The sequence below is a fragment of the Eubalaena glacialis genome, chromosome 19 (assembly GCF_028564815.1).
Source record: "Eubalaena glacialis isolate mEubGla1 chromosome 19, mEubGla1.1.hap2.+ XY, whole genome shotgun sequence".
Lineage (NCBI taxonomy): Eukaryota > Metazoa > Chordata > Mammalia > Artiodactyla > Balaenidae > Eubalaena > Eubalaena glacialis.
The window spans coordinates 55,440,480-55,467,627 of NC_083734.1; the positions used below are offsets into that span (position 1 = coordinate 55,440,480).

General features: G+C 55.9%; 1 protein-coding gene across 2 annotated transcripts in view; it reads right to left on the reverse strand.

The window, feature by feature from the left end:
* The window catches only part of MGAT5B (alpha-1,6-mannosylglycoprotein 6-beta-N-acetylglucosaminyltransferase B), a 66,105-nt gene extending 39,585 nt beyond the window's left edge, over positions 1–26,520 (reverse strand). For both annotated transcript variants that reach the window (XM_061175611.1, XM_061175612.1), the window contains exons 1-6: positions 26,453–26,520; positions 22,519–22,631; positions 13,553–13,700; positions 2,013–2,128; positions 1,408–1,481; positions 212–382 (exon numbers count right to left, since the gene is read on the reverse strand). In XM_061175611.1, the coding sequence (XP_061031594.1) occupies positions 212–382; positions 1,408–1,481; positions 2,013–2,128; positions 13,553–13,700; positions 22,519–22,631; positions 26,453–26,520 (690 nt within the window). The remainder of the gene's footprint in view (positions 1–211; positions 383–1,407; positions 1,482–2,012; positions 2,129–13,552; positions 13,701–22,518; positions 22,632–26,452) is intronic.
* Positions 26,521–27,148: the final 628 nt, after the last annotated feature.

A 27,148-nucleotide genomic window follows, 5' to 3' on the forward strand; every position in this document is an offset into this window, starting at 1 on the left:
CCCTCAATGAGTGACAGCTATTATTACTATTATTCCAGTCCATTAAGGGGGCACCTCCAGGGCCCCAGCCTGCCCCTTAAGCAGCCTCAGTTTTGCAGCATCCTGCAGAAGTTGGGACGGGCACCCACAGGCTGGCGGGCTGGGACCAGCCCACCCACCTGGCAGAGCTGGCTGGCAGCCCCGTGCCGGCCCACTCACCTCCCACACCTACCTGGACTTTGGGGAGGGGCTTGCGGGCTCTCTGGGTGGCCGTCTGGTTCCTCCAGGGCAGCAGAGGGCAGAACCACTCGACCTCACTGAGGTAGATGAGGAAAGAGCACTCGGTGCCGTCCACCCCGAAGAAGGCGTAGCAGGGGTCAGAGGTCCAGCGGGCACGCATCCACTGTGGAGAGGGCCAGCCTGGGCCAAGGAGCCAGCGCCAGCCCCATGTGCACCCTCGGTGAGCCCCCTGCATGCATGTCCCTGGGGACCCCAAGGTCCCCCAGGACAGGGTCTCTGGGGCCCACCCTAAAGATGCAGCAAGGCTAGAAGCAGAGAAGAGAGACTGGACCAGGGCCCTAGGACCCAGCCCTGTGTCCTGGCTGCTGAGAACCTCAGGGAAGGCCAGACAGGACCACCATCCCCCAGGCCCAGAAAGAGAAGGACCTTGGGGGAATGAGGCCAGTCCAGGACACATGCGGCCAAGGTTCCAGGGGCAACAGTGGAGGTGCAGCAGCTCAGGGCCTGGCTGGTCCCTCTTCCTTTGTCCTCCACCCGTAACCAAGAGCAGGGTTCAGCTGAAGCCAAGGTCAGTGAGCAGCCTCTGAGGGGGGCCAGGGCTGCGGCCAGGACAGGACTCATCCACAGTGACCCCCACCTGGTCCCTAAGGAAGGGGTCTGCAATGCCAACACCCCACGCTCTTAGGGATTTCAGCACCAGTGAGGGGGCTGGCTTTTATGCCTGTGGACTGGCTCCCCGGATGGACAGACTTCATGCAGCCAGAGGTGGGACCCTGGAGGTGGGGACAGGGAGGGGCTCTCTCCATCCAGCTGGTCAGCTGGGCCGGGAGGGAGGGGGAGAGAGAATGAGGTCCACACCTTGTCTGAATTTGTTGGGAATCAGGCTGCTGGTGGTGCCATACGTATACTTAATAGTTCGTCTGCTGTAAGAAAGTACTGAAAACCCTGCAACATGACCCATCCTGGGACATTTGGGTTGGTGCCCCAGGCAGATGGCCCAAGCAGAGAAGTGGTTTCCCTGAGGTGGGCCTCTGCCAGCTAGTGCCAGGTTCAGGGTCCAGAGGTCAGGCAGAGAGGCCCTTGATGGTGGATATCCCTGCCAGGAGCAGAATCCCAGAGCTAATCTGGGGTATGGCCCCCGTGGAGGAGGGGCCCCTGGTCATCCCCACCCTCAGGCCCAGGCCTCACCTCTACTTTCCCTGAGCAGTCAGGGAACTTGGGGTCGCTGGGTGCCTCACACTGGTCCCGCCGGCCTTCAGACACTGCAGGGAGAGAAGGTCACCTTGCTGAGGACCTGGGTCCAAGGAGGAGTGCAGTAGAGAAAGCGTGAGGCAGGTGGGCTGGTCTAGGGTGGGGCAGTGCAGGAGCCCACTCTGCCCTTGGCCTGAGTTTTCTCCCCTGAAAGGCCACCACCAGGGGGTCCCTGTGCCTGGGGTGTCCCCTCTTCCAACACTCCCACCCTCTTTAGGGGGTGCAGAACCAGTGCAGAGCTGGTCTGAATGGCTATGAACCAGCTCTCTGGACGGGCAGACCTCGGGCATCCACCCAAATGTACTCCTGACTTTTTGACGGGGGCAGAGGTAGGGCCTCCCAGCCTGATGCCCCCATATCAAGAGGAATGGAAGGGGCCACCCAGGGACAGTGGAGTGAATCCTGAGGTACCCCGCTGAGAGCCCAACGCAGGGCCCCCGGGAGCCAGGGCAGCTGCCATGGGGAGAAATCAGGGCCCCACCCCGGACGTCCCACCCTGTACTCTGGCCTCCTGGGAGTAGAGGGGTGCCCCCGGCCCCCACCCTTGCTGTGCAGGAGCAGGCTGTGGCGCAGGATCTGGTCCACCTTCACGGCGATGTCTGAGACGTTCTGGGCTATGGCCTGGATCCGCTCCATGAGGCCGGCCCCGGGGGGTAGCCTAAGTGCGAGAAGCCAGGGTGAGCCTGCCGCGATCTCCTTCCCGGGCAGGGCAGGCTTCAGCCTGCCAGCAAAGGCAGCGGGACTGCAGGGCCCCCGGCACCCAGACACCGCCCTGCACCAAACGGAAATGTAGCGATGGGTAAAGTCAGGCCAGGAAATGGAGCCGCTGCTGCCCCAGCCCGGGCTGGAGGGGCTCGCTAACCATCAACGTACCCACGTGGCATGCATCTGGGAAAGCCCATATCTGCAGGTGCCAGGCATGTCTGCACACGTGTGAAGGGCAGTGCCTGAGGCTGACATGGGCAGAGGAATTCCATTCAAGAGCCTGGATGAGATCTGTCTAGGGATCTCCAGGTGATGGAGGCCCTTTTCCTGAGCACAGCCGGCTGCCCTGAGTCTGTTTCTCTATTTTCTCCCAGAGGAGTTGTATCTTGCCAAAGTAAATTCCACCCAGAGCAGCCTGGGGACTTGCCAACTATTAAACCTCTAGTAAATTATTGTTGGGTTCCCAAGAATGAATTCTTCCCAGGATCTTAAATGAGTTTAGTGCCATAAACTTCACAGCCCTCCACCCCATCATCAATACTCGTGCTGCCTTTATTTTTGGAGAATTTATTTCCTGGTGTTGATTACTACTCCCCTCTCAGAGAAGTTTATTAGACATCAGATGCAGTATTTATCTCATTGCAAAAACTTCTGTTGAGACAGATCCCACTCGGCTGGCACGTGGGTCTCAGAGCAAGGAAGGCTCTGGAGGCCCTTCTCCGGGAAGCTGCTTACTTTTTATGAAGACAATAATTCCATTTCCTTTGATTTTCACCACCTCCTCTGGCTTCGCAGGCCCCGTTTAAGCTCCATTTATCCCTTTACAAGGACTTTATTGTAAGGTCTTTATTGCCGCACATAATGAGAATTATACGAAGGAGGATTTTTCCAACCTGGGCTCCTCTGGGGTCTGTAAACCCCACCTCTCACCAGAGGAGGCACAGTGGTGCCCCTCCTTGGCCACCTGGCCCCTCGGGCCGCCCTCCGCCCCCCCCCAACCTCTACTTTCTGTTAAGGAGAGGAAGGGCGTGGCCCCAGCCACAGAGAAAGGCAACTGGTATGGGAGGTGGGGGTGGGGACAGAAGGCAGAGGTGACAGGAAGGGGGTGACAGACGAGCCCTCCACACACATATACACACATGTGCACACACATATACACACGTGCACGTGCATATACACACATGCACACACATGTACATACACACATGCACACACCTGTGCACACATATACACATGTGCACACACATATACACACATGTGCACACACATGTGCACACACAGTCCAGTCCACCCTCTCCAAACTCTAATGGAAAATGGCCTTGCCTTTTATTCACTTCCTGCTGTAACAAATGACCACATACTGGGGGGGCTTAAAGCAACACAAATGTCTTCTCTCACACTTCTGGATGCCAGAAGTCTGAAATCAAGGTGTCGACAGGGTTGGTTCCTCCTGGAGGCTCTGAGGGAGCATCTGTCCCAGCTTCTGGCCGGGACCAGCGGTCCTCCGTGTTCCTGGGCTAGTAGATGCATTACTCCAGTCTCCGCCTCTGTCTTCACTGTCTTCACTTGGCCTTCCTCTGTGTGTATCCGAATTTCCTCTTCTTATAGGGACACCAGTCATTGGATCAGGGCCTACCCTGATCCAGTATGACCTCCTCTTAATTTGATTACATCTGCCAAGACCCTATTTCCAAATAAGATCACATTCATAGGTACTGGGGGTCAGAAAGTCAACATATCCCTCTGGAAGACACAATTCAACCTTCAACAACCTTCTATGAAATTACAAATAAGAATGAGCAAAGACATATAAGACGATGTTTCTTTTGCTCAAGAAAGTCCTTGGGCAGGAAGTAGCAATATTTCTCCTTGGTCTTCAGATAGTCAAGGAATACTGTAGGGAAGAGGACAATCAGCTCATCTCCAATTTACAGTAACACACAAGGAGATGAGCTGAAGCTCTGCCTCTTATGAGCTGTGTGACCCTGGGCAAGTCACTTAGCCTCTCTGTGCCTCCGGCTCTCATCTTTTAAAATGGAGGAGAAAGGAACTTCCCTGGTGGTCCAGTGGTTAGGACTCCGCACTTTCACTGCTGGGGGCCCGGGTTCGATCTCTGGTCAGGGAACTAAGATCCTGCAAGCTGTGCACACGGCCAAAATAAAAAATAAATAAAAATTTAAAAATAAATAAAAAATCAAATAAAATGGAGGAGGTAGTGGCACCTCCCTCATAGCACTGGGGGACTCAGTGAGGAAAGGTGTAAGGCACACAGAACAGCAGTGCCTGCGTGAAAGCAGCCCTGTCTGTGTTAGCGATCATTATTGTGGAGGTGGGGTTGGAGCTGCAGCAGAAGGGATTTGGGCTGGACCATTGTTTCTCAACCTTTTCTCATTATCACCCCCTTAAGGAGCCTTTTTAGACATTGTTTCCCCTTCTCAGCCTCCCCCCTTGAAATGTCAACTCCACGGATATTCTGCAGATCTGTTTACACACTATAGCCTGTGGAGGGCCACAAACCATTGTAGTAGCTAAAATTACAAGAGCCAATTTTCACCCTTTAGGGGGTGATACGCACCCATTGACAATGCCTGGGCTACAGCAGAGAAGGAACGTGATGACCGCGATGACCATTGGGCTCTGAAATAATTTCTGAATGAGGGTCGTGGAATGCTTTCCCCACTGACCTCCAGGGACAGGATGGACACGGCACCGCCCAGAAGGAGCATTTTGGTGATGGAGGGAGGCGGCCACAGGGCAGAAGGCCAGACCTGACAGCTGCTGGGTCAGGGCTGGCCCAGAGCACGGGCGGCCGAGGCCCAACAGGAGGGGCTCCCAGGTGGAGAAGGACTGCGTGCCCTCCAGCTTCTAACCAGAGACCTTAGGGCACAAGTAACCCCTGTCTGGGACCAGGGGGTTCCTGCCAGGTCCCTGGAAACTTTGCAAGAGACCCCACCTCACTTCAAGCCTTCCTGAAGGCACCTCTCCGTCCAGGCTCTGCTCCATCCACCTCTCTGAGCACCCCCATGCCTGGGGGTGGTTATGAGTGGCTGGTTTAAAACCCTCAAAGGAGTCCTGCGCCTTCAAGAACAGGGATTTGCTTTCATAAGTGGAGCCTGGTACTGCCCCACACGGGCCACATGCCCAGAGCTCCATCACTGTGCTGGGTTGAATAGTGTCCCCCCGAAATTCACATCTACCTGGAACCGCAGGATGTGACCTTATTTGGAAACAGGGTCACTGCAGAGGTAATTAGTTAAGATGAGGTCACACTGGAGGAGGGTGGCCCTAAGTTCAGTTACTGGTGCCCTTATAAGAAGGCCGTGTGGAGACACCCAGGGAGAAGGAGGCCACGTGACGATGGAAGCAGAGACTGGAGTGACGGGTCTACAAGCCAGGGACACGTGAAGCCACCAGAAGCTGGAAGAGGCAAGGAAGGATCCTCCCCCGGAGACTTCAGAAGGAGTGAGGCCCTACTGATACCTAGATTGTGGACTTCCAGCCTCCAGAATGGAGAGAAAATAAATCTCTGTTGTTTTAAGACTCCTGGTTTGTGGTCAGTTTTTATGGCAGCCCTAGGAAACGAACACAATCACCATCTGCAGAATTGAGGGAAAACGGTTTTTAATCCATTACAGAAAAAGAGCCCAGGTTCTCCCGCCACCCTGCTGTCAGGAACGTCTTATCTCCCACCCATCCTCCTCTTGCAGAAGTCCAGCCTCCATCCTGCTGTTCCTTTCATGGGAGATGAAGAGCAACGGGGGGCGGGGGAGCCCTTGACTCCTCACACTTCTAGGTCCGTGACTCTCCACATTATTCGGAGACTTATTGGACCAAGAAAGGGCCCCAGAGTCTGAGGTACTGGATTCAAATCCTGGTTCCACTGGAGAGCTGTGTGACCTTGGGCAAGTTATCTAACCTCTCTGAACCCCTTTGATTTATAACCCTTTATATGACGGTTAGCTCATATAAAATCTGAATCACCTCAACTACCTCACAGAGTGATTAATTGCAAGGATTAAACATGAGGCTGACTGTCAAGTGCTCAGCATACAGTAAGTGCTCAATAAATGCTTGAGATGCTTTCACTCCCTACCTATAGTGGTCACCCCATCCCTGAGAGGAAGTCTCATAAGTCTAACTACGGAGCAAAGCAATTTACTTTTGGGGAGATTCAGCAATTTTCATCTGATAAGCATTTTTTGCATAAAACATATCACCAGCCCCGGCTTTAAAACACTGCAGATGGCATCTGTCTGATTTAACAAGTTCAACTTGTTCAAAACAGAATTACTTGGCGTCACTATTATTATACTGGACTTAGCATTTGCACAGCACTTTCTATTTTCAAATAATATAGGATTAGGCTTCTCTCCCTGGGAAGCTTTTTTTAAAATGACAATCAAAGTAGATGTCTCGAGACCTCAAACCGCAGCACATCTATGACTTGGGAAATGCTTCCGTGGAAAAGGAAAAGGGGGGATGGATTGGGGAGATGGTGTGCAGCTGCCTGCAGCTAACAGTGTTGTCACCATGGGGTCAGGGTGGTGGCAGGGGTGGCTTCTCCATCAGGCCCAGGCAGTTCAGTACCAGGGCCCATAGTGCTTTTAGGGGTCTGCGAAAGTGTTTCCATTTCTTTAAACATCGGGAAACAATTGTAGGTCAAAGAAAAGGTTTTAATATGTAATGTTACTGTATGCATCTTTATGCCAATGCAGTCATAAAATATTATTTTGCTATTGGTTAAACTGTGTCCCCCCGGCCCCACCCAAGTTTGCCCAGGGGATCAGCCTTGCGCTGTCCCCCGCCAGGCCCGGGACTCTGTAGGTGCCTGGGCTCCAGGCTGAGGCGGGTTTGGCCCAGGCCTTGCACTTCCTCCATAGCAAAAGGTTCTTCCTGAGCCAGTGTGGGAGGGGCCCCACGAGCACCCCAGCAAGAGAAGTGAGGTTCTCTGGCCCCAACCTGTAATCTGTAGGTGCCAGGCAGGGGCAGAAAAGCTGGGGACATTCTGCATCATCACGCCAGCCCTAAGGGTCCCGCCATCCTCTCAGCCAGGCGAAGATTCCACTTCGCACCCCTCCCCTACCAATGTGATAGTCACGTGGTTGCACGGCTCTCAGCACCACGGGCAGTGCAGACAAGGCAGGCAGGCTCGGACCCCTCCAGCCCTAAGACCTGGGCCAGTCCTCTTCCTGTCTGAGCCCAGTTCCCTCAGATCTGTCAAATGCAGACCTGAATAGGATCTTCCTCATTGGACCGCTGGCCAAGGTCAAAGTTCATAATATGTACCCAGTAGGGGGTAGCCGCTTCTATTATTCTCATCATTAATCATTATTACTGCTACTTCAGCTAGCTCTGAAACTGGCCCAGAGAAGGTAAAATGATTTCCCAGGGTTGCACTGCAGGCTGGGGATGGGGCGGAGGCTCAGACACTGGTGCTCTGTGCCAGCCCTGCTCCCTCCCACTGTATTTGCAAAATAACTAAACATGCTCAGAGTGTGAGCCCTGGGCCTCTGTGCATACATACTAAGTACCAGGCATTCTACCAAAATGATCAATTCTTACTTGGAAAGTAAAATAAGGCCAAGACAGGCCCTTGGTCACCCGCCCACCCCACTCCTCAGCCCCAGGGAGCCCCGCTGGGGTATTCGAAGCATTCATGGTTCTCTAAAGCCTCAAACACCTGCCTGAGCATCCCTCACTCACGCTGACAGACTGGCCACCAGCCCCTCCTGCTAGGGCGTAAGTGGCTTCCTGGAGCCAGCCGGCCTCCAAGGTGCAGCCAGCCTCGGAGCACTGGCCCAGGGTCCCCTGAAGAAGCAACCAACACCACAGGCCACCCAGTGGCCTCAGGAGACTCTGCTCCCTCCACCACCCAGGGCCAGGTGCCAGGGGCCAGAGCCAAGCCGGGAGCTCTGGCTCCAGCTGGTAGCCAGTGGCCACCTCCCCCCAGGACACCAGCTCCAGGCATCACCTCCCATCAGGCCAGGCCCCCAAAAGGCCCCCTTGAGGCTCGGCCCCCTCCTCCCAGCCCCACGAGGCCATCGCTGATTCCAGCCCTCAGTCCCCTGGCCCTGAGCGCGAACTCTCCAGGAAGCCGCAGGAAGGAGGTTTAATTTCGAGTTCCTCCCGTGATTTATGAGGGTTGCATTCAATTAATGAGATATTGATTTCTGCGCACCCAACCAGCATGTTTGCTGGGAGTTGTTATTTTATTATGAAACTGATCGCTTTCCTTTTAAAACACAGAGACTCGGGCTCACAGGTGCCCGCAGACACACGTACCAAGACACAAACACTACAGCCAGAAACACAAGCACCACAGACAGGACATGTGTTCTTTCTGGGTTTGTCTGTCTGTCTGTCTATCTGTCTACCTCTCACGCACACCACAGGATACAGGAAACCCCCAGCCTGGTGTCCAGCCTTCCCTGCATTTTTACTGTTCTCCTCCTCTGCTTCTGCCCCTTCCTCATTCCCGTCAGAGGTCCTGATGCTGTGAATGCTCCCAAGAGATGACTAAGGGACCTGCCTGCCCCTCCCCAAGTTAAGAGCAGAGAGGACTCCTTCTCTCCTGCACCAAGAAATATATATACACCTACGTGTACACACATATATTTATATTAGATAGATAGATGTAGATAGATAGATGTCTTCCCACTATTGATAGGAAGAGAGCTGGAGTTGGACTGCGTGTGGTTTCATCACTTGGGGAAGGTAGTGGTACCCCATGGGCGGGGCAAAGCTGGACTACGTCCCCCACTCACACCCCAGGGCCCAGACTTCCCCTGGAGGATTTTCCTTTTTAACATCTCATATGTTTATTCTATTTAAGACACATTGAGATCCTGCTACATACGCCTTGTATCTTGCCTCTTTTACTTAGACTGTATGAATAAATACATTGCCAGTCAGTAAATATTTTTTAAAACATATTTTTTAGTGGTTACATTTTATTCCATCACGGATATCCCTACTGTACTGGCCCTTTTCACCTTGTCTTCTTAATAGTAGTACTTTTAAGTCTCTTCAAAGTACATGTGTCTATTTGGCTGTACCCTCAAGGATAAAAGTCTTATAATTAAAACATACTTGTCAGTTTGATAAGTTAAACCATTTCTTAAGGGTGGGATTTTCATTATTAGTGAGGCTGAATTCTTTGTCCTGTTGAATGTTCTTCTGCCTCAAATTCTGCTTTGTTTGCTATAAACATTGCCATCTAAACTTTCTTTCCGTTTGTGTGTCCTGGATACATTTCCTTTTATTCTTAGTTTCTGAGTCATTTGTTTTTAGGCCTGTCTTACAAATGGCATATAATTGGATGTTGAGAACCTCTGTCTTTGTTAGGGATGTTTAACCCTTCACACTTATGTCACATTTGATAGGCGTCTGCCCTGGAGTGACCTTCTCACCCAGCCAACAACCACCCCCCACCCCCACCAGTCTGGCCTCTCCCCAACCCAGGAGCCAGACACGCTCCCAGATCTGTCCTGTTAGGAAGGGGCAAATCCAGAGGCTGGGCCCAGCACAGGGCCTGAGAGAAGTGAGGCATATCTTTTAAAATTGAGCCCGAAGTCATCTTAACCGGTAGCGTCTCCCCACCCTCACACACAGAACCCCAGGGAAGCTACGTTCCCCGGCACCTGGCCCCGCCAGCACAGAGATGGCCAGGAATGTCTAGAAGCGTTTTTGAGTTTTTAAATAAAGCTTAAAAAAAATTGGGAAAAAAACCTCAACTCCTTACCCACAGACAGGAATTTTGATGTATCTTCCTTCCTGCCGTCTCCTCTGCACGGGGACAGGGTGCTGGCTCCCTCTCCCTAAGAGGCTCGGACACTCTTTGAGGACAGAGCTCTCTGACTTCTGTCTCCTGGGTCTTCTCCACTCATTCCTGACGCTCCAGCCCAGACCCCGCACACAGTAGGCACTCAACAAATACGGACTGGCTTGAATGCAGACAGCCTCAAATCCCGGCCGTATTTGCCGCTGCAGAGAAGCCTTATGGAAAATTCAGAGATCACTACTATTTGGTTTTAGGATACATAATATGATGCCATTTGCAACAAATCTGCAAATAATCCCAAATTTTGTTTTCCTAGGCTAAAAAAGGCAAATTTGTTTTCCCTGAGGATAAACCAGCCATGAGTGGGAGGCACAGCCCAGAAGCTTCCAAAGGGCAGAAGGAGGGCAGTGGAGGTTGTTCTTTTTTAAGCCACAGATAATTGTAAAGTGAGAAATCCAAGTGCAGGTCACTGAGAGTTTGCTAGAAACACAGCAGGGTACGTGTCTGCAGGATTCTCGCCCGCCAGCTCCATGTTGACAGCCCGGAGGGGGATAAGGTGGGGAGGGGGCTCCGGTGTTTGTGCACATGGGAAGTGGGAGCAAGCAGCCTCAGCGTGCCCTGGACACACCCACTGCTTCTCGCCCTGAAACCAGAAGCAACAGTGTCCCTGAAATTTATGGCTCTGCCCTTGGGGTTTGATGGGCCCTGCTGGTCATGATAGATTGTTGCTATTTCCTGGGATGGAGCTGGAGGGGGTGGAGATGAAGGGCAGAGCATGGGAGGGAGGGAAGGCCAGGACTGGAAGAAACCAGAGACACTGAATGTGCTGGCAGGAGCACTCCCAGCCCAAGGAGGCAGGCCCGGACCCTCTGCCCTCACCCTGATGAACAGACCTGTGGACAGAGGCTGGATCCGCAGCCCAGACAGGTGGGAGCACAGCTGGGGCAGCCGGGAAAGTGGAAAGGATGAGAGGGGGGCGAGGGGCTGAATCAGAGGGGACATAGCAGCATGGGAGAGAATCGCCCTGTGCACATGGAGAAGAAGCAGTCTCATGCCTCCGTGGGGGCGTCCAGGGGAGCCCAGGAGCTTTGCCTCTGTCTCCTGTCTCTGCCACTGGCCCCTCTGCTTCCCCTCTTCCCACCCCGCTAATCCAGAGACTCCCCACAGCTCTAAGAATAGTGTCCCAATGCTACTCACCACAGCTGACCCCTCCCAGACCCCACCACGCTCCGCCAGGTTGGCCTTCACACTGGTTCCTTTCCTCCAACACACCAAGCTTGCTCCTACCCCAGGGCCTTTGCACTTGCTGCTCTCTCTACCTCAAATTCTCTGCCCCCCAGCTCCTCACGTGGCTGGCTCCTTCCCATCGTGCAGAATTGAGCTCAAATATCACCAACTCCCAAGGGCCTTGCCAGACCGCCCTGTTTGAATAGCCCCTTTCCCAGTCACCCACTGCCTCATCCTTAGAACATGGCTCAGTATCTGACTTTATCTCATTTCTTTCTTTTTCTCAGTTACTGTCTGTCTTCCCCGCAGGAATGAGGACAAGGCTCATCACGGTGTCCCCAGCACCGGGAGCAGTGCCTGGTGCTTAGTAGGTGCCAAGACGTATTTCATGAGCAGACAGATCCCTTTAGTTTCTTCTGTCAGATGCTCAGTCCCTGGAGGGTGAGAGCATTTAACCGGGGACCCAGCACACAGCTGCACAGCCCACCCAGGGGCCCCGACTTCCCGCGGGTGAAGAGCTCCCACCTGGAGCCAGGCACTGAGGTGGGCTCCTCACACCCACAACTGCATTTAATCCCAGGCTCCAGGATTGTAATTTTAGTGCCTACATTTTCCAAAACAAAAAAATCAGAGCAAAGGTCTAACAAAGGATTTGTTTCCCCTGAGCTGTGAATTAATTGATATGAAAAGTCTTGCAAAGGGATAAAAATGAACCCCTACGTAGCCGCATATTTAATGAACGGCCATCAAGAGCACACTGGTTAGAAAGGTGGGGCTCTGGGGCCATCTGACCTGGGCCCCAGCTCCTCAGCAGCTGTGCAACTTTGAGCAGGTTCATGAACATCTCTGTGCCTCAGTTTCCTCCTCTACGCAACGGGGATTAAAGCCCCCCATAAGGTGGCTGTGGGATTGACAAGATCACAGAGGTAACTCAATAAGGTGAGCTTTCAGTAAATGGCGCCCATTATGAGGACAGGGATGCTGACATCGGCTGACCTGACTGGGCATCCAGAACATTCGATCAGCAAGGCCTGTTTGAGTTGGGACCCACGGCCAGTAGTTCAGCCCAGGCAGCCTACGGGGCAAAGGATCCCCCACTAGACCAAAGAGGTGGGCTGTGCTTCAGGCTCCACCCAGCCAGGGCCCCTCAATGACCAGGACTCACCACCATCACTTTCTTTGATTTTGCCCAACACCGAACTTCAGAAATGCCTGGAACTTTGGCTTTTACATCACACACATTGGCTGAGGTATAGCTTTCCCACAAATTGTCTAAAAGTGTGGGTTTCAAACATATTTTTCAGCAGTAAACACTTTTAGCAAATCACACTGGCCGAGGTATAGCTTTTCCCAAATTGTGGGTTTCAAACTAATTTTTCAGCAGTTACAGAACACACTGAGCAATTCCACCTCATCAAGAACCTCAACATCTAAAAGGTCAGGTGCAGAGTGCCTCCCTGGGATGGGTGGGGTCCAAGCCTCCTCCCTCCACATCCTAGTCTGGGGGCCAGGACTCCCAGCTGGGACGGCCCTGACTTCACGCCCCCTCATTCTCTGGGATTCAGGAGAACCCGACACTTAAGATGCACCACCTGGGTTCCTGGGGCTGCACAGAGGCACGTGGGGCTGCAGCACAAAACCTTGGGGAACTTTGCACATTCTGGCCTCAGTGGGGGAATATTTAGAATGAATAAACCAGGAAATTCTTCTTGCAAAGATGGCCCATGTCGGGGCTTCCCTGGTGGCACAGTAGTTAAGAATCTGCCTGCCAATGCAGGGGACATGGGTTCGAGCCCTGGTCCGGGAAGATCTCACATGCCGCGGAGCCACTAAGCCCGTGCACCACAACTACTGAGCCTGCGCTCTAGAGCCCGCAAGCCACAACTACTGAGCCCACGTGCCACAACTACTGAAGCCCACGTGCCTAGAGCCCGTGCTCCACGACAAGAGAAGCCACTGCAATGAGAAGCCCGCGCACCACGACAAAGAGTAGCCCCTGCTCACTGCAACTAGAGAAAAAGCCTGCGCGCAGCAACAAAGACCCAATGCAGCCAAAAATAAATAAATAAAAGACGGCCCATGTCCATGGGAGGAGGACAGATGATCACCATGGCCATCACAACCACGTGCATATCCACACATGCCCATCGACAAGGACAGAGCTCAAAATCACCACAGTGAGTGAAAAAAGCAGGGGCAACATATGTACAATGGGAAGCCACTTAGGGAAGATTTATAAAAACCACACACTATGCGTTTTGTGTGTGTGTGTGTGTGTGTGTGTGTGTGTGTGTATAAAATGCACTTTGAGGCCGAATCCCCAGCCCAGCACACAGTGGGGTGCCCCTCTCCCTCCCGGGGCCCCCTCACCTGTCCACAGGGAAGTGCCTGTCGCCGGCAGCCCGGTGCAGCTCACTGCTGTTCTCCAGTCTGGCCAGCGTGTCCATGCGCTTCACCATCAGCTCCAACAGGTCACTCATCTTGCGGAGGACACCGCGGGACTCCGGCCCGCCCATCACTGCAGGAAGAGTGTGGGTGCAGTCAGGCACGGCCCAAGCAGCCCGGAGGCCATCTGAGACCACCTGGTGTCTGGCGGGGTGGCTTAGACCCCAGCCCCACCCCCATCTTCTCGGGAAGGGGAGGGGTCAGGATAGTGAGCCCCCCCCACCCCTCCCCCCTGCAGGACAGGAATCCAGAGAGGCCTGGGCCCACCCTGCTCCCTACCAGCTGTGTGACATTGGGATGACCTTTTAACCTCTCCGGGCCTCAGTTTTTGTCACCAGCAAAATCTGGCTTTAGACATAATCTCAGGTCTGTAAGAAGACAGGGAAGGCCCAGTAGTGGGACAGGAACCCCAAAACCCCCCAACAGCAATTTCCAGACAGAACCTGTAAATCAGGGTTTCTAAAAGTGTGGTCAACCATCCACCCGCACCTGAATCTCCTGGCCAGGCTGTTAAACTCCAGATTCCTCGGCCCTTGCTGTCTAGATCTGCCAATTCAGATCTCTAGGGCATGGGGCCCAGGACCCTGCACTCTGCTTGCTCTTCACGTGGCTCGGATGCACAGGCTGTGAGCCCGTGTTCAAGGGGTTGGGGCCCCAGCCACCTCCCATCCCCACCCACTCCCCCAGACACCACCCTAGAAAAACCACTATGAATTTGTCCTGACTCTCAACCCGGTCTTTGGGTTCCCAGAGATCAACTCCAGGGTTGAGGGGCCAGGAGACCTTGTGAAGAATAAAATTAAATGAAAACGAGGTGCTTCAACCAAGATCCCATTAACCAGCCCGAGACTTTCCACAATTTCCTTTCTAATCACTCCCGATCATTAGCACCGCACGTGCCAGTGTGGGAGAGCAGCCCTTGCCTTCCTTTTTAATTAAATTTTGTGAAGGTTTTAAGCAGCCCCTCCAAACCATCCATAGGTGCTCGGTTCCAGGCACTGCAATCCCCAACCAGGCTGCCTGCAAACCCCAGGGGCCAAGCTCTGAGCCACTCTTAATAAATGAGCTGAATCCATGGGGACACAGATGCTCCCAGGGACTCCCCAGGCTGCTGGAGGGGCGGGGGTGTCAGGGGGTGCCTTGGGTGGGGCTCCCCAGAATCAGACCCTGAGACAAGGGTTTGAGGGCAAGTCGTTATTTGGGAGGTGAAGGGAAGTGGGGAGGCGACCCAGGGACGGGGAGGCCGCCCAGAGAGGGCATGTCATCAACCTGGGGAAACCAGCAGGTGTAGAACCGGCCTCAGAGTTCTCCCCCGGGGGGCGAGGGAGCCAGGCATGTGCACACCACCTCCCGCCAGTCACTGCTTAAGGGCTGCTCCCAAGGACGGCCATGTTCTGGTACTTTCCACCTGCCGTGGGGTGGCAGAGCCGTCTCCAGCACGTGACAGGAATCGTGAGGGCTGAGGACGTGAACACCAACAGCATCTGCTTCTCAGGAAGGAAAGGGTCAGGGCCCAGCGGACTGAGAGGGGCTACAGTGGACACCTGGCCTCTCACCTGCCTCCGCCAGCACCCCCTGCATGACCACATGGCCAAGGGAGTCGTCATACTGCTCTCAGCCTCAGTGTCCCAAACCCAAGGCAATAACACCAGGCCCTGTCTGCAACCCAATGTCAAGGTGCCAGGAGCGGGGCAGGAGAGACCACGGCTGGCCACTGAGAGCCAGAGGCAGAGACGGGGGGGGAGAGAAGTGGGGAGGGGGGCAGGAGAGGGCCGGTCTCCTCTGCTCCATGCTTGAGACTGAGCCAAGGAGGGGGGCCTAGAGAGGCTGCACGTCACCAGGGCTGCTTGTGACCTTTCTGCTTTGCTTGTCCCCCATATCCCCTGGCACCAGGCCCGTTCCAGTGACTGCCACCGCTTTCTCACACCAAGTCACCTCCCGGCTGGGTTCCCCTGCCAGCTGAGCCCACCTGAGGTCAGATGGGAGGCCATGGGGAGCTGGGGCGGGGACCCAGCCAGGCATCAAATCCAGAGCAGGGAGGAGTTGCAGGTTCCTCAAAGAGCCTGGATCCCTGGCTCCGAAGAAAAGAATGGGCATGAATGCGGGGGTGGGGGTAGGGGCCAAGGGTGGGGAGAGCAGAGGAAGCGGAGGAGAGACACAGGGTGGGGTTGGGTACTGGAGAAACTGGGCATCAGAAGGAAGGAAGGAAAGAAACTGTCTCCAACCCCTCCCACCCGAGTAGTTGAAAGAGCTAATGGTCTTCCCACTTTCCCCTCAGAAAACTGGATGGATTTTTCAGTTGGGATCAGGAAATTTCACCATACTGTTAAATGAAGCAAAACTGAGGTCTCTCCCACCACTCGGCCCCTCCCGACTCACTCATGGCCTCAATCCGTTAGTCAATCAAAAAGCAAGATATAAATAGCTCCTTCTCTCTTTCAACTCCACAGAGCTGGGGACAACAGCTGACTCTTTCAAATCACTCTCATCCTGAGGACACCCCCCAAAGCCCGTCATCCAAACACAATACCTTGCTTTCAACCAGTGCTTGGAGCACAGAGTAAAACAAGAGGGGAGTTCCCTTCATTTCAGCTAGAAAAATAGGAGCCCATCAGATGATTTGGCCTGGCAGCACTTTGCACAGCCCCAGGGGAGCCGCTCATGTTGTGGGCCACCTGACGGATGTCCTGGAGTTGTGCAGTGCACAGCCTGGCCGGCCTCACTGGGCTGCCCTGATCGCTTATAGCTCAGGCTGGGGTGGCCCCTTCCCCAAAGGAGTGGGATGAAAAAACGAGAGTGAGGCCATGGCTGGGAACATTCTCAGGCCAGAGCCTGAGAGGCCCCCCAGCCATGCACTCAAGCCCAGCTGGACCACAGAGCCTGGGCGGCAGCTGGAACTTGAGACACAGCACTCCAGCAGTGCTGAGCCACACCACTGCTCCTGGGGCGGCGCTGCGTTCCCACAATGCCTCAGGCCTGGCACCTGCCCTGACACACGGCTGCGTTCTCTCCGGGCTCATCCCAAGCCTCCTTTTCCCCTCTGAGCTCACTGTCCGCGCCCCTCCCAAGATCTCACTGACAACCATACCCCACCCCCACTCCCACCCCCACCCCATTTCAAAAACTGCAAAAGAGCTGATGGAGCCAATAACTGCAAGATCTGGCCTAGAGCTACAGCGGCCCCAAGAGCCAGACAGAGCCTGGGGGCAGCACTGTGGCCCAGGAGAGGCCGGAGTGGGAGTCAGGAAGCCTCGACTCCAGACCTGCTCTGCCCCCACTAGATGGGGGAAGGGGCATGTCACTTTCCTTCTCTGGGCCTCAGCGCCCCCGTCCCCTCCGGTAAAATCCGGTAAAATGCGAGGGTTTGACTCACTGAGCCCCAAGGGTCTACAGCCGGGGACTCCGGGTTTCTGCTCTTCCCCTAATTGCCCCCAGAGATCAGGGTAATAGAAAAGGAAAAAAGTGTTCCTATAAAAGCCGTCAGAATCTCCTTAGGGAGAGAGCTCTGTTTTGTTTTGCTAAACCCCTGGGTGGGCCAGAGCATCATCTAGATGCCCGGAGCAATGAGACAGAGAGAAACCTAAATGACGCTGCATATTCAGCTAGGAAGACTGGAGTTTCCCAGCCCAGCCTAGGGAGACCAGGAGAGAGGACAAGGCCTGCGGACATGGGCAGGGGGCAGGACAACGACCCAGAGGGGCTAAGCAGGATGGGGGAAGCTCCGCTGCCATAGGGATGACCCGTGGGGAAGCGTGGTGGGGGTGGGCTGTGAAAGGCAGGGGTAAAAGAGAGAATTGTCATGTGTTTGCTGTGCTGAGCAGTGGTCCGAGCCCCCACCCCTGTGGAGGGTTTAGGGAGGAAGGGGTGTCCTTCCCACTAGGTCAGTGTAGGGGACACAGAGGAGGCAGGAGGGGAGACATCCAGTAGGATAATTCAATAGAAGCAGGGGATCAGAGCAAGAGGTGACCAGGGAAACATAAGCCCCTTAGAGTATTTGGAGATATCTGGGGGTTCTGGATTGCCCTTCATACAAGGGATGAAGCCAATTCTTTAAGAATGTCAACAGAGGGACTTCCCTGGCAGTCCAGTGGTTAGGACCCCGAGCTTCCACTGCAGGGGGCACGGGTTTGATCTCTGGTCAGGGAATTAAGATCCCGCATGCCACATGGTGCGGCCAAAACGAAAAAAAAAAAGTCAACAGAAAGAGGGACCCCAGAAGACCAGAGGGTTTATAGACTGCGGCTAAGGAGACAGATCTCACATGGGTCTGTAAGGCCACCTCCATCAGACTGGACGAAGACCATAAGATACCCTCCCAGCACCTGGGGCTCGGGGGCCACTCCCATTGTCTGCAGATGGTGCAGGACTCCAGGAGCTCCTGAGACCTCAGGAGACAGCCCCCCACCAACCCCCCGCCCCCATCACTTCCCGAGGAGCTCCAGGACACTAGGCACATTTTCTGCCCTAGACGAGGCAGCGGGTGGGTGCCGGGAGGGAAGCAGGCCGCACACAGCCAGACCAGCCACTCAGCCGCATGATGAGCTCCCTGGATGCCACCGCCGGCCAGGACCACCAGCAGAGCAGTCTCCTGACGTGCCTTGCCCTGAGTCACCGCACCGCTCTCAGCGGCGGCTAAACTGAAATGTATTTAACGTGAGGCCCCAGTGACACATCGCAGAAGTCACACAGGTTCCCTCCATATTTCCATATAAATAAGGAAAGCTGGGATGCTGAGAGATACAAATGGTCCTCACATATATCGACAGGGGTGCTTTATCACCCACCGAGGCCCCATCCCCTCCCCAGACGTGCTCTCTGTTTCTCTCTCCTGTCTGCCCTTGTCCCCTTTCTTGTCCCCACCCGCCACCCGTTCCCACTGGTTCCTGGAAACTGAAGGAGCCCCCACCTTGCCAGACAGAAGAGACCTCCCAGGCACTTGAGAGGGGGCTGGGACTCGGTGTTTGCACAGCTGGAGGAGTGCACACTTGTCTCTGCACACGGCCAACGCGGGAACCAGCTGAGGCCACGGGAGCTCTGGGCAGCGTGGGAGACAAGGCCAGGCCCTGGCTCACCCATCCCCTGCCAGCCTCTGAGAAGAAAAGCCCCCTGAGCACCGAGATCCAGGGCCAGAGCCAACCACAGAGCAAGGAACTACGTCTCGCTGATACTCCCCAGGTTCCAAGGCTGGCCAGGGTCCGGGATGCCCGGCAGGGCCAGTCCACGGGGGAACCTCAGGGCGGACACAAGCCGCTGAAGCAAGGACCTGTGTCCTGCAGCCCTCTCCCCGGAGACAGCCTCTGACCTCTACTTCAAGACAAGACAGAGAGCCAGGAACAGCCACACAGGCTCTGGGGGATCTGCGGCGACCCCAGGAAAGAGGCCTCAGACGTAAGTTCAAGTCCCCTCTCATTAGGAGGGAAGCAAGTTCCTCTTAGGACAACAGAAGGAAAGCAGAGGCAGGAGGCAAGGAGGAGGGACTGGGGTGGGGAGGGAGGACCGGAGAGGGAGCATATAATAAAAAAAAATCCTCCCCCAAGGCCCAAGCTGGGCCCAACTGCAGCAGGAGGGAATTAGGTTAGCCCTCTTCCCACTTATGATTCTCTGCCCAGCCTCCTGCTCTCCTGAATCTTAAGATGAGTGTGCAGAATATAGAATGAGATGTCTGTCACATTTTTATCCCCAAACTAGAGAACTTTATCACAAAATAGGAACCGGCCCACAGGGGAAACCAGAGCCTCCCCAGGGAGACCACAGTCCGAAAGAGGCTGTGGAAGGCTCTCGGCTTTTTAGAGAAAACCCTTCACCCTGCCCCTCCCCCCACCAAGCCATGTCCTCCACGTCCTCACAGGCTTGACAGGCAAGGAGAGGAGAGGTTATTTCCCTATTTGTACTCAGACAGTTTTATTGACCAATGGAGGATTTTTCTTTCTAAATCTTTTTTCCAACCCTTAGTGGGTTTCCTTCTCCTGGTTCTGCCTTGGGGCTTCACAGACCCCCCAGAATAAACATTATCCAACATCCAACCCCCACTGTGACCTCCAGTATCGCTCCGCAGACCCCTTCACAACCGTCCCCCACTTCCAACCCCATCCTTCCCTGGGCGGCTCCTAGGTAGAAATGCTGGCACCTCCTAGGTTGTCTGCAGGGCCACCCCAGGTCCGGGGTGGGGTTCTCATTTGAGGGGTCATCTCTTACAGGATCGGGATTCTAAACCCACAAAGTCAACTTAGGGCTTTTCCAAGTCTCTGCTTTGGGTCTGTCCAAGCAAATCAACTTAATCCAAGGGCATGAAAAAAATTAAGGGGACAATGGGACCTGGGATGTGAACCGAATTGGGGTCAGTTCCCAGGGGTTCTCAGAAGGCTCCCTCCTTGTCTAGCTCCTCCTCCTGGCCTTTACTTCCATATTCCAGGCACGAAGCTTCCAGCACAGGGGCCTGGGAGGTGTGAAAAGACTTGAAAAAACTTGGTCTGAGAACTAATGTCACAACACACAGGAGACCCGGCAACTCCATCCCCAGGTGTACCCAACAGAAACGCCCACATGTGTCCACCACAGACATGTGCTGGAATGTTCACAGCAGCACAATTCACAAACGCCCCAAACTGGAAATAGCCCAATGTCCGCCTGGGGCAGAGTGGATAAATATATTGTGACGTATCTACACAATGGATGCTGTGCAGCAGTGAAAACAAACGTCTGCAATCACACACCACGAGACAGATGACTCTCACAAATGTACTATCGAGAGAAAGGGGGGCACGCAATGGAACACCTGCCATATGATTCCATTCTCATAAAGTCAGAGAACCAGGCAACATTCCTCTGTGCTATTAGAAGTCAGGGTCCTGGAGTCCTTGGGGAAGTAGTGAGTGCAAGGAGGCCTGAGGGCACTTCTGGGGATGGATCACGCTCTGTTTCTTGATCCAGGTTGCTGGTGCATGGATGGGTTCAGTTTCTGGATACTATACTCCGACAGGAAGCTTAGCCACGTGCACGCACGCGTACACACACACACACACACACACACGCCTCTAGTCTAACTGCATGACCCTAGGCAAGTCCTCTGCCCTCTGTGGCTCTGCCCACCCCTTAGACACAACATCTAGATTGGAGTTGGACCCTTTCTCCCTCTGCCAGGCAAAACTGCACAGCGCAGAGCATGGCAGGACCCCCACAAGCCCCCGGTCCTCTGGGCACTGGGCCCACCCCCTGCCAGGATGGTGCCCCCCATCGCCCCCCCACCAGGCAGATGAGCAGAAGAATCAGAGCCCAGCCATACCCCCCTCCTCCCCCAGTCCCTGATTCCCACCTCCTGGGGCCCTGACCTTGCTGAAGGTCAGCTTGCCCAAGCCCCCTGCAGCAGCCCACCCAGACAGACACGCCCCCTTGCCAGGGATGGCACCCAGGTAGCCTGAGCATCGCTCCCTATACCCCCTCCCCCACTCTCCACCTCCCTCCACACCTCCGCAAGCTACCCCTCAAGTGCACCTTCACAGCCGCCACCCCCCCATCCTCAGGAGTCTCCCACGTAGAGACGCCGGTACCTCCTTGGTCCTCTTTTCCCTAAACATCCTTTCCGGCAATGCCCCCATCTCAGACTCACCACATCCAGTAAATGTTTACAGAGCTCACAGTATTTGCCAGAAGCTGCTCGAGACCCTTCATATACGTTATCTTCACACCCCCTCATGACAATCCTGGGGAAGAGGGTATTGTTAGCCCCGTTTACCAGAGGAGAAAACGGAGGCTCCGAGAGACCGAGGGATCTCTGTGAGTCAGAGAGGGAATAGATTCGTTTACATTCAGGCTAGAATGTCTAATAAATGTGAAATTCCTGCTGGGAGCTGTTGCAAATTTAAAGAAGTGCGTGTTAAACCGAAGGCATGAATCTAAGGAGACACCAGATGGCAGAGTAAGTGCCCCTCGGAGCACCGACCCTAGATGACAACCCATCCTACTGGAGGGTTTATCCGTTGCTGGGAAGAGGGGAGCCGGATGAGGCCTGGGGGTCTGAGAAGGCGGACTTCAAATGGAGACTTCCCCAGAGGGGCAGAGGAAAGCCCACAGAGCAGCCCCCTGAACAGTTCCAGAGACCCCCTTTGCCCCAGTTTCCCCACTATGTGTCTCCTTCCCAAGGTTACTGGGAGAGCCCCCATGACACACTGAGCAGTTCTGAACTGTTCTCCATTCTTCCTTGAGTTGGATGAGGGGGGAGCGGGACCCACCTTCAGGAGGAGGTCTCCCAGGCCACCACCCCATCACACCCCATGCCACGTGAGCCCATTTAATCCAACCCCTGAAAACGGTCACTGCTTTCCTTCTCTGAAGGTGAGTTGAGTGATGTGGCCAATGGCACACAGCTAGTAAATGATGAACCAGGGTACAAACCAGGTCCATCTGGTCCCCACAGCCCATGCTCTGAACCTCCATTCCACTGCCTTGTAAGTATCACGTGGGCAAGAATGAAGGACCAGAGAGCTTGGAGATAAGACACGTGAGCCCACGGCAGGCCTGCCCTCTCCCCTGTGCCTGGGCCGAAGGTACAGAATATGTGTATCTCAGAGAGACAGGTGTCATATCCAGAAACCTCAAACCACCCCACTAGAGAAGCAACACAGGCAGCCTCTTCTGATGCCTGGGAGACCCTGGCTCAAAGGCCCTTCCTGGCCTGAGAGGCTAGGCCAGAGGAAGCCTGATTACCACAGCCAGGACAAGAGCCAAAGCAGTGTGCAAGGCCCCCACCATTCACACATCTACCAACGAGGTGGCCAGACGCCCAAGACAGAGCCCCAGAAAGCCTCTTGCAGGGTTAGGTTCAAAGGCTTCCCTCTCCTCTGACCCCCAAACCCCTGCACCCCTTTCTGACTCCCCTTTCCCCACCAACATACCTTCTGTGCGGACAGTGAAGGGGGAGTCCCCCGGGCGCCGGGCTGAGAACTGGCCTCCCAGAGACGTCATCAGGAAGCAGAGTGAGAAGAAGCCGATGCCCAGGACAAAAAGCCTGCGGAGAGCAATAGGGCAGGTCAGGGTTAGGTCAGCACATGCACCCCTATCCTGTAAGGGCTCCCTACGAATGAATGAGTGAGGAAGGGATGGATGGATGGATTGAGGAATAAAAGACCAGGGGGTTGAGCTCCCAGACCAGTACGTCTCCCATCACACAGGATAAAGAGAGCTGGACTACAAGGAAGTGGCCACACGCAAAACCATGCAGGGCAGTGAGGCATCCTTAAGGTATAATGTTGGGCAAGTTCTAGCCTCCAGACGGAAGCTGGCTCATTGACAGCAGAGGTCCTCAACGTGTGGTCCCCAGACCAGCGGCATCAGCATCACCTTGGACATATCAGAAATGCTCATTCTTGGGCCCTAGTCCCAGGATTACAGAATCACACACTCTGGGGGTGGGATAAGCAATGCATTTTAACAAGCTCTCCAGGTAACCCTGATACACACTCAAGTTTGAGAACAACTGGTATAGATGGAAACAGCAGGACCTGATGCCAGCCAGAGGGCAAGTAATTGGTCCAGACAAGACCCACCTGGAGCCCATCAATCACCTGGGCCCTGATCAGCACTTGTGTACACAGGCCTTGCTGCAGCAACCAGCTTGAACACATCCTGGTCATGTTCAGGGCAGGGGGTGGGGAAGGGCTCCCATCACTACCAGATGGTAAGATCTAGAAGGGCAGGGTCCTGTGGCTGCCTTCTGTGTCCAGACTCCCCCGATCCACATCTTCACCAGGCAGGCACACGGTAGATTACACCACGGCTCAGGGTGAGCCAACACCTGTGCGTGGGGTGTCATACAAGCGTGTGCCGTCACAGCGGTCAGGGGAGTTGGCCGAAACACGACTGTGTATACTTCAACACGTAGTTTTTGATTACATCCCAAGTGCCAAGAACTAAGGTATCCCCAGGGGGACAGCAGGGAACCCACCCTCAAGTCTGGCCCCAGGCTCCTGCTGCTTCCATACTAGATTCTGGGCCAGCACAGCCTTAGGGCAGCAGAGGTGGCGGCTGTTCTGGGCTTCTGAATCTACCCGAGGACTTGATGAACTGGCAGAGCTGAAAGGGGAGCCCCCCCCCAGGTCAGGGTGAGGAACCCCATCCCTGGTGGAGCCAGGCTCACCATGGGGGCCCCCCAAATCATGCCAGAGACCTCCAGCCTTCCCACCTCCACCTCCATCCTCAAACCCCACATTTGTTTGTATCTCTATGCAAGACTTGTTTATGCATTTTAATCTTCATTATTTGAAACTGGCAGAGCAGTATTTAATTAAAATTTGATTCATTAAAGAAAACACATAATTGTAGAAGAAAATAAAAGCACAACAAAATTCCCAACCCATATTTAAAGGAAGCTGTTAGAGATTAAATCAGAGAGGGGGGCAGAACCCAAAAGCAGAGATGGCACTGGGAGCTTCTCCCAGGAGATGGCACAAGGAACACTGCTCCCTCACCTCCCAGGGACCCCTCACTGAATTCCACCAAGCCTGGGGGTGGGACTCTAGCCCTGGGATCCCCAAGATGAAGTCAGGCTGGTCTCAGGCTAGTAGCCAGAAGGACAGTGTAGGGGGAGGGTGGTCACACATCCAGGAAGATCCTGGGGGAAATCAGCAGTTTGTCCCCCCAGCCTGAGGACAAGGATGGGTCTCTCCAAGTTTCTCGTCCCCACTCCCTCTCCCCTTCCCCAGCTATGGGGTATTTGTATTTAGAGCTGGGGACCTGAGCTGCCAGGGTCCAAAAACCTGCTGCGCGAAAGATATCTAGGCCTTTAGCCCAGAACCTGAAGCCCCAAACAGCTCATCTGCGTCTCTGTCTGCCAGACCCAATCCTGGGGCCATTTACAGTAGATTCAAGTTAAAATGGTTTCGTCCACCCATGCATCCATTCAAGCAACATTCCAGAAGCAATTATGGAATAAGGACCCTGCCAGAGGCTCTGGGAAAACCATTGGGAATAGGGCTCCCAGCTGCCCTTGAGGATTAACAAGGGCAGCTGGGAGTAGGGCTGATATGGTTGGAGGTCGTAAACACCCCCCCTCCAATCTGAAGGAGACTTGAAGACTTCACTGGTGGCTGTGGGTCTCTGGGAAGCCTAGGGATACCCTGAGAGGAAGTTACATAACCTGGGGGTGGGGAGGGGAACCTATGCAACCCCACCTCTGCATCCTGCTTTCAGAAAAGAGCCTGAAAGAGCCACAGGGGCAGGACCCAAAAGGAAGGAGCGCTAGGGTGCTGGCGCTGTCCATGGTGCTGGAGCCAGCTGCTACCTCCAGTTGTGCCGGGAAATGTCCAGCCAAGCTGGGGTCAGAGGCTGGGCTTCCCACGGCCTGAAGGGAGGGGTCAATACTGGGTGGGAGAGACAGGGCTGAGGACGGTCTGGGTTGGCTAGGGATTTGAGGATTTCCCCTGAGGAACAAGGCCCTTTCCAGAGATGCTAGCTTCCCACCTGCTTCCCATGGGAACTTTAGGGCGTGGGGCTTCCTGACACCCCCAATCACCTGCCTAAGGCTCTATTCTGGGGACCCCCAGCTCTACGGTCGTCCCGAATCCTCTGGACATTGGTGGTCCAGCTTGACCCCTGCCGTCCTAAAGGTTGTCTCCTCAACTCTGCACCCTACGCAGGAGGATCCAATAGCTGGAAGTAATGGCGGGGCGGCAGCCACGTGAGCCACGGTCTTTCCATCAGAAGGAAAACCAGCGGGGGGCATGGGAGGGGCCGGGTCTCCGCCTCAGGTCTGGAGGGGAGGGCCTCAAATCTGGCCCCTCCCGCCCCCCAAACTTCGGGCACCTCTGCCTGTACAGCTCTTGCCCTCCCGCGCCCGGACCCCACCTGTGGCCGCATCCCGAGTGCGGCCCACCCCCGTCCCCCGCCCCGGGCCCCGCCGCCCCCACGGCGCCCTCCGCCGCTCAGCCCCTGGGCGAGGTGGCATCCTGACTCCGCTGGGCACCCATCGCTTAGCGCCCCTCCCCAACCCCGGCTGCAGGCCCGGCTCCGACGGCGCTTGGGAGGAGCGCGAGCTGCCCCGGAACCGCCGGGCTCTGGGGGCCCCTGGGGTGGGACTAGCAGAGCCCAGGCAGACCCCGACGGCCGTAGCCCTGCCTGGCCTTGACCGCCGAGGTTGGGGTGGGGGGGTCGGTCTTCGCTTCCATCCCGCCTCCACGCTCTCGTCGCCCTTCCGCCCCACAGCGTCGCCCCTGCCCCAGCCTCTCCAAGGTCCGCGATCGGGGATCGAACTCCCATCAGAGGGGGTCCTTGCCGCAATCTCGGGGACCCTCCCGTTGGACAGAGGCCCGCACCCCCCGGAAAGGAGGGCGCGCAGAAGGCGGGGTCAGAGGGGGTGGGACAGGCAGAGGGGGTGGGCGGGCCGACTCAGGGCTCCACTGGCCCGCCAGGTGGGGGTACCGCCCCGCACAGAGCGCTAACTTTGCCGCGGGGGTTGGGCCGTCCGCGAGGTGGGGAAGGACCGGAGGGGCAGGGAAGGGGCACCCTGGCTGGGGCGACTTCAGGGCCCAGGACCACAACATAGGTGACTTCTGCCCCCATTCCCACCTTCGCACCCCGAGTCCTCTCCAACCTAGACCAAACTCGGTACCCGTCCCAGAATTACACACCCTCCCCACCCGAACCGGAACCCCAGCTCCATCCCTCTCCCAGCCCCACTAGCCACCACCAAGGGTTGAAGCACAAACCGTCCCCTCTGCTAACGGGACAGGCAGCCTTGGGACAGACACTCTGGCCGGGGCTGACCTCGCCCAGCCCAACCCACGCCCCCTTGGAGAAAAAGACCTCCCCGCGCCAACCGGGAAACAACTTTACCGAAAGGGTCTCAGGGTGACCAGGCATCTTCTGACCATTATCTTCCCATCGGGGTTGACTGTGATCATTGTTCAAACTTGTCTGGGCGAGGAGCCGCGGGCGAGGCCGGACGCACCGTCCCGGGCCCTGCTCCTACCACGTCCGGGCCACGAACCCGCTGCGGGCCGAAGCCGGGTCCGAGCGACGCGGGGGACGCGGGGGCTTGGCGGCTTCGCTGCCCGGGCCGCGGCCCGCGGGGTCGGCGCGGCCTCGGCGGGCAGGGGAAGGGGGGCGCGGCGCGGCTGCCGGAGGGTGGCGAGGGCGCCCGGCCGGGCCGTCTCTGCGTCTCCGCCCTCCCTGCTTCACATTCTGGGGGCCGGGAGGCGGCGCGCCCCCAGACCGCCGGCCACGCGTCTGCCTGCTCGGGCTCGCTCTCTGGGCGGGACGGCGCCGCGGCGCGCAGACGGGCTCCCCGCCGCGGTCGCCCTCATCCCCGGGCCCGCGCCCTCGGTGCCGGCTAGAGGCGGACCCGGGCCCGTGCCCCGGCCCCCCGCGCCTCCGGGCCGCGCCGCTCCCGGGCCCCGCGCCGCGCCGCGCCCATGGCTCCGGGCAAAGGCGCCCCGCGCCCGCCCTGCCTCCCGCTCGCTCCTCTGCCCGCGCTCGGGTGTCCGGCGTCCGGCTCCGCGCCGCGTTACGCCCGGAGGCGCCGCATTGTTT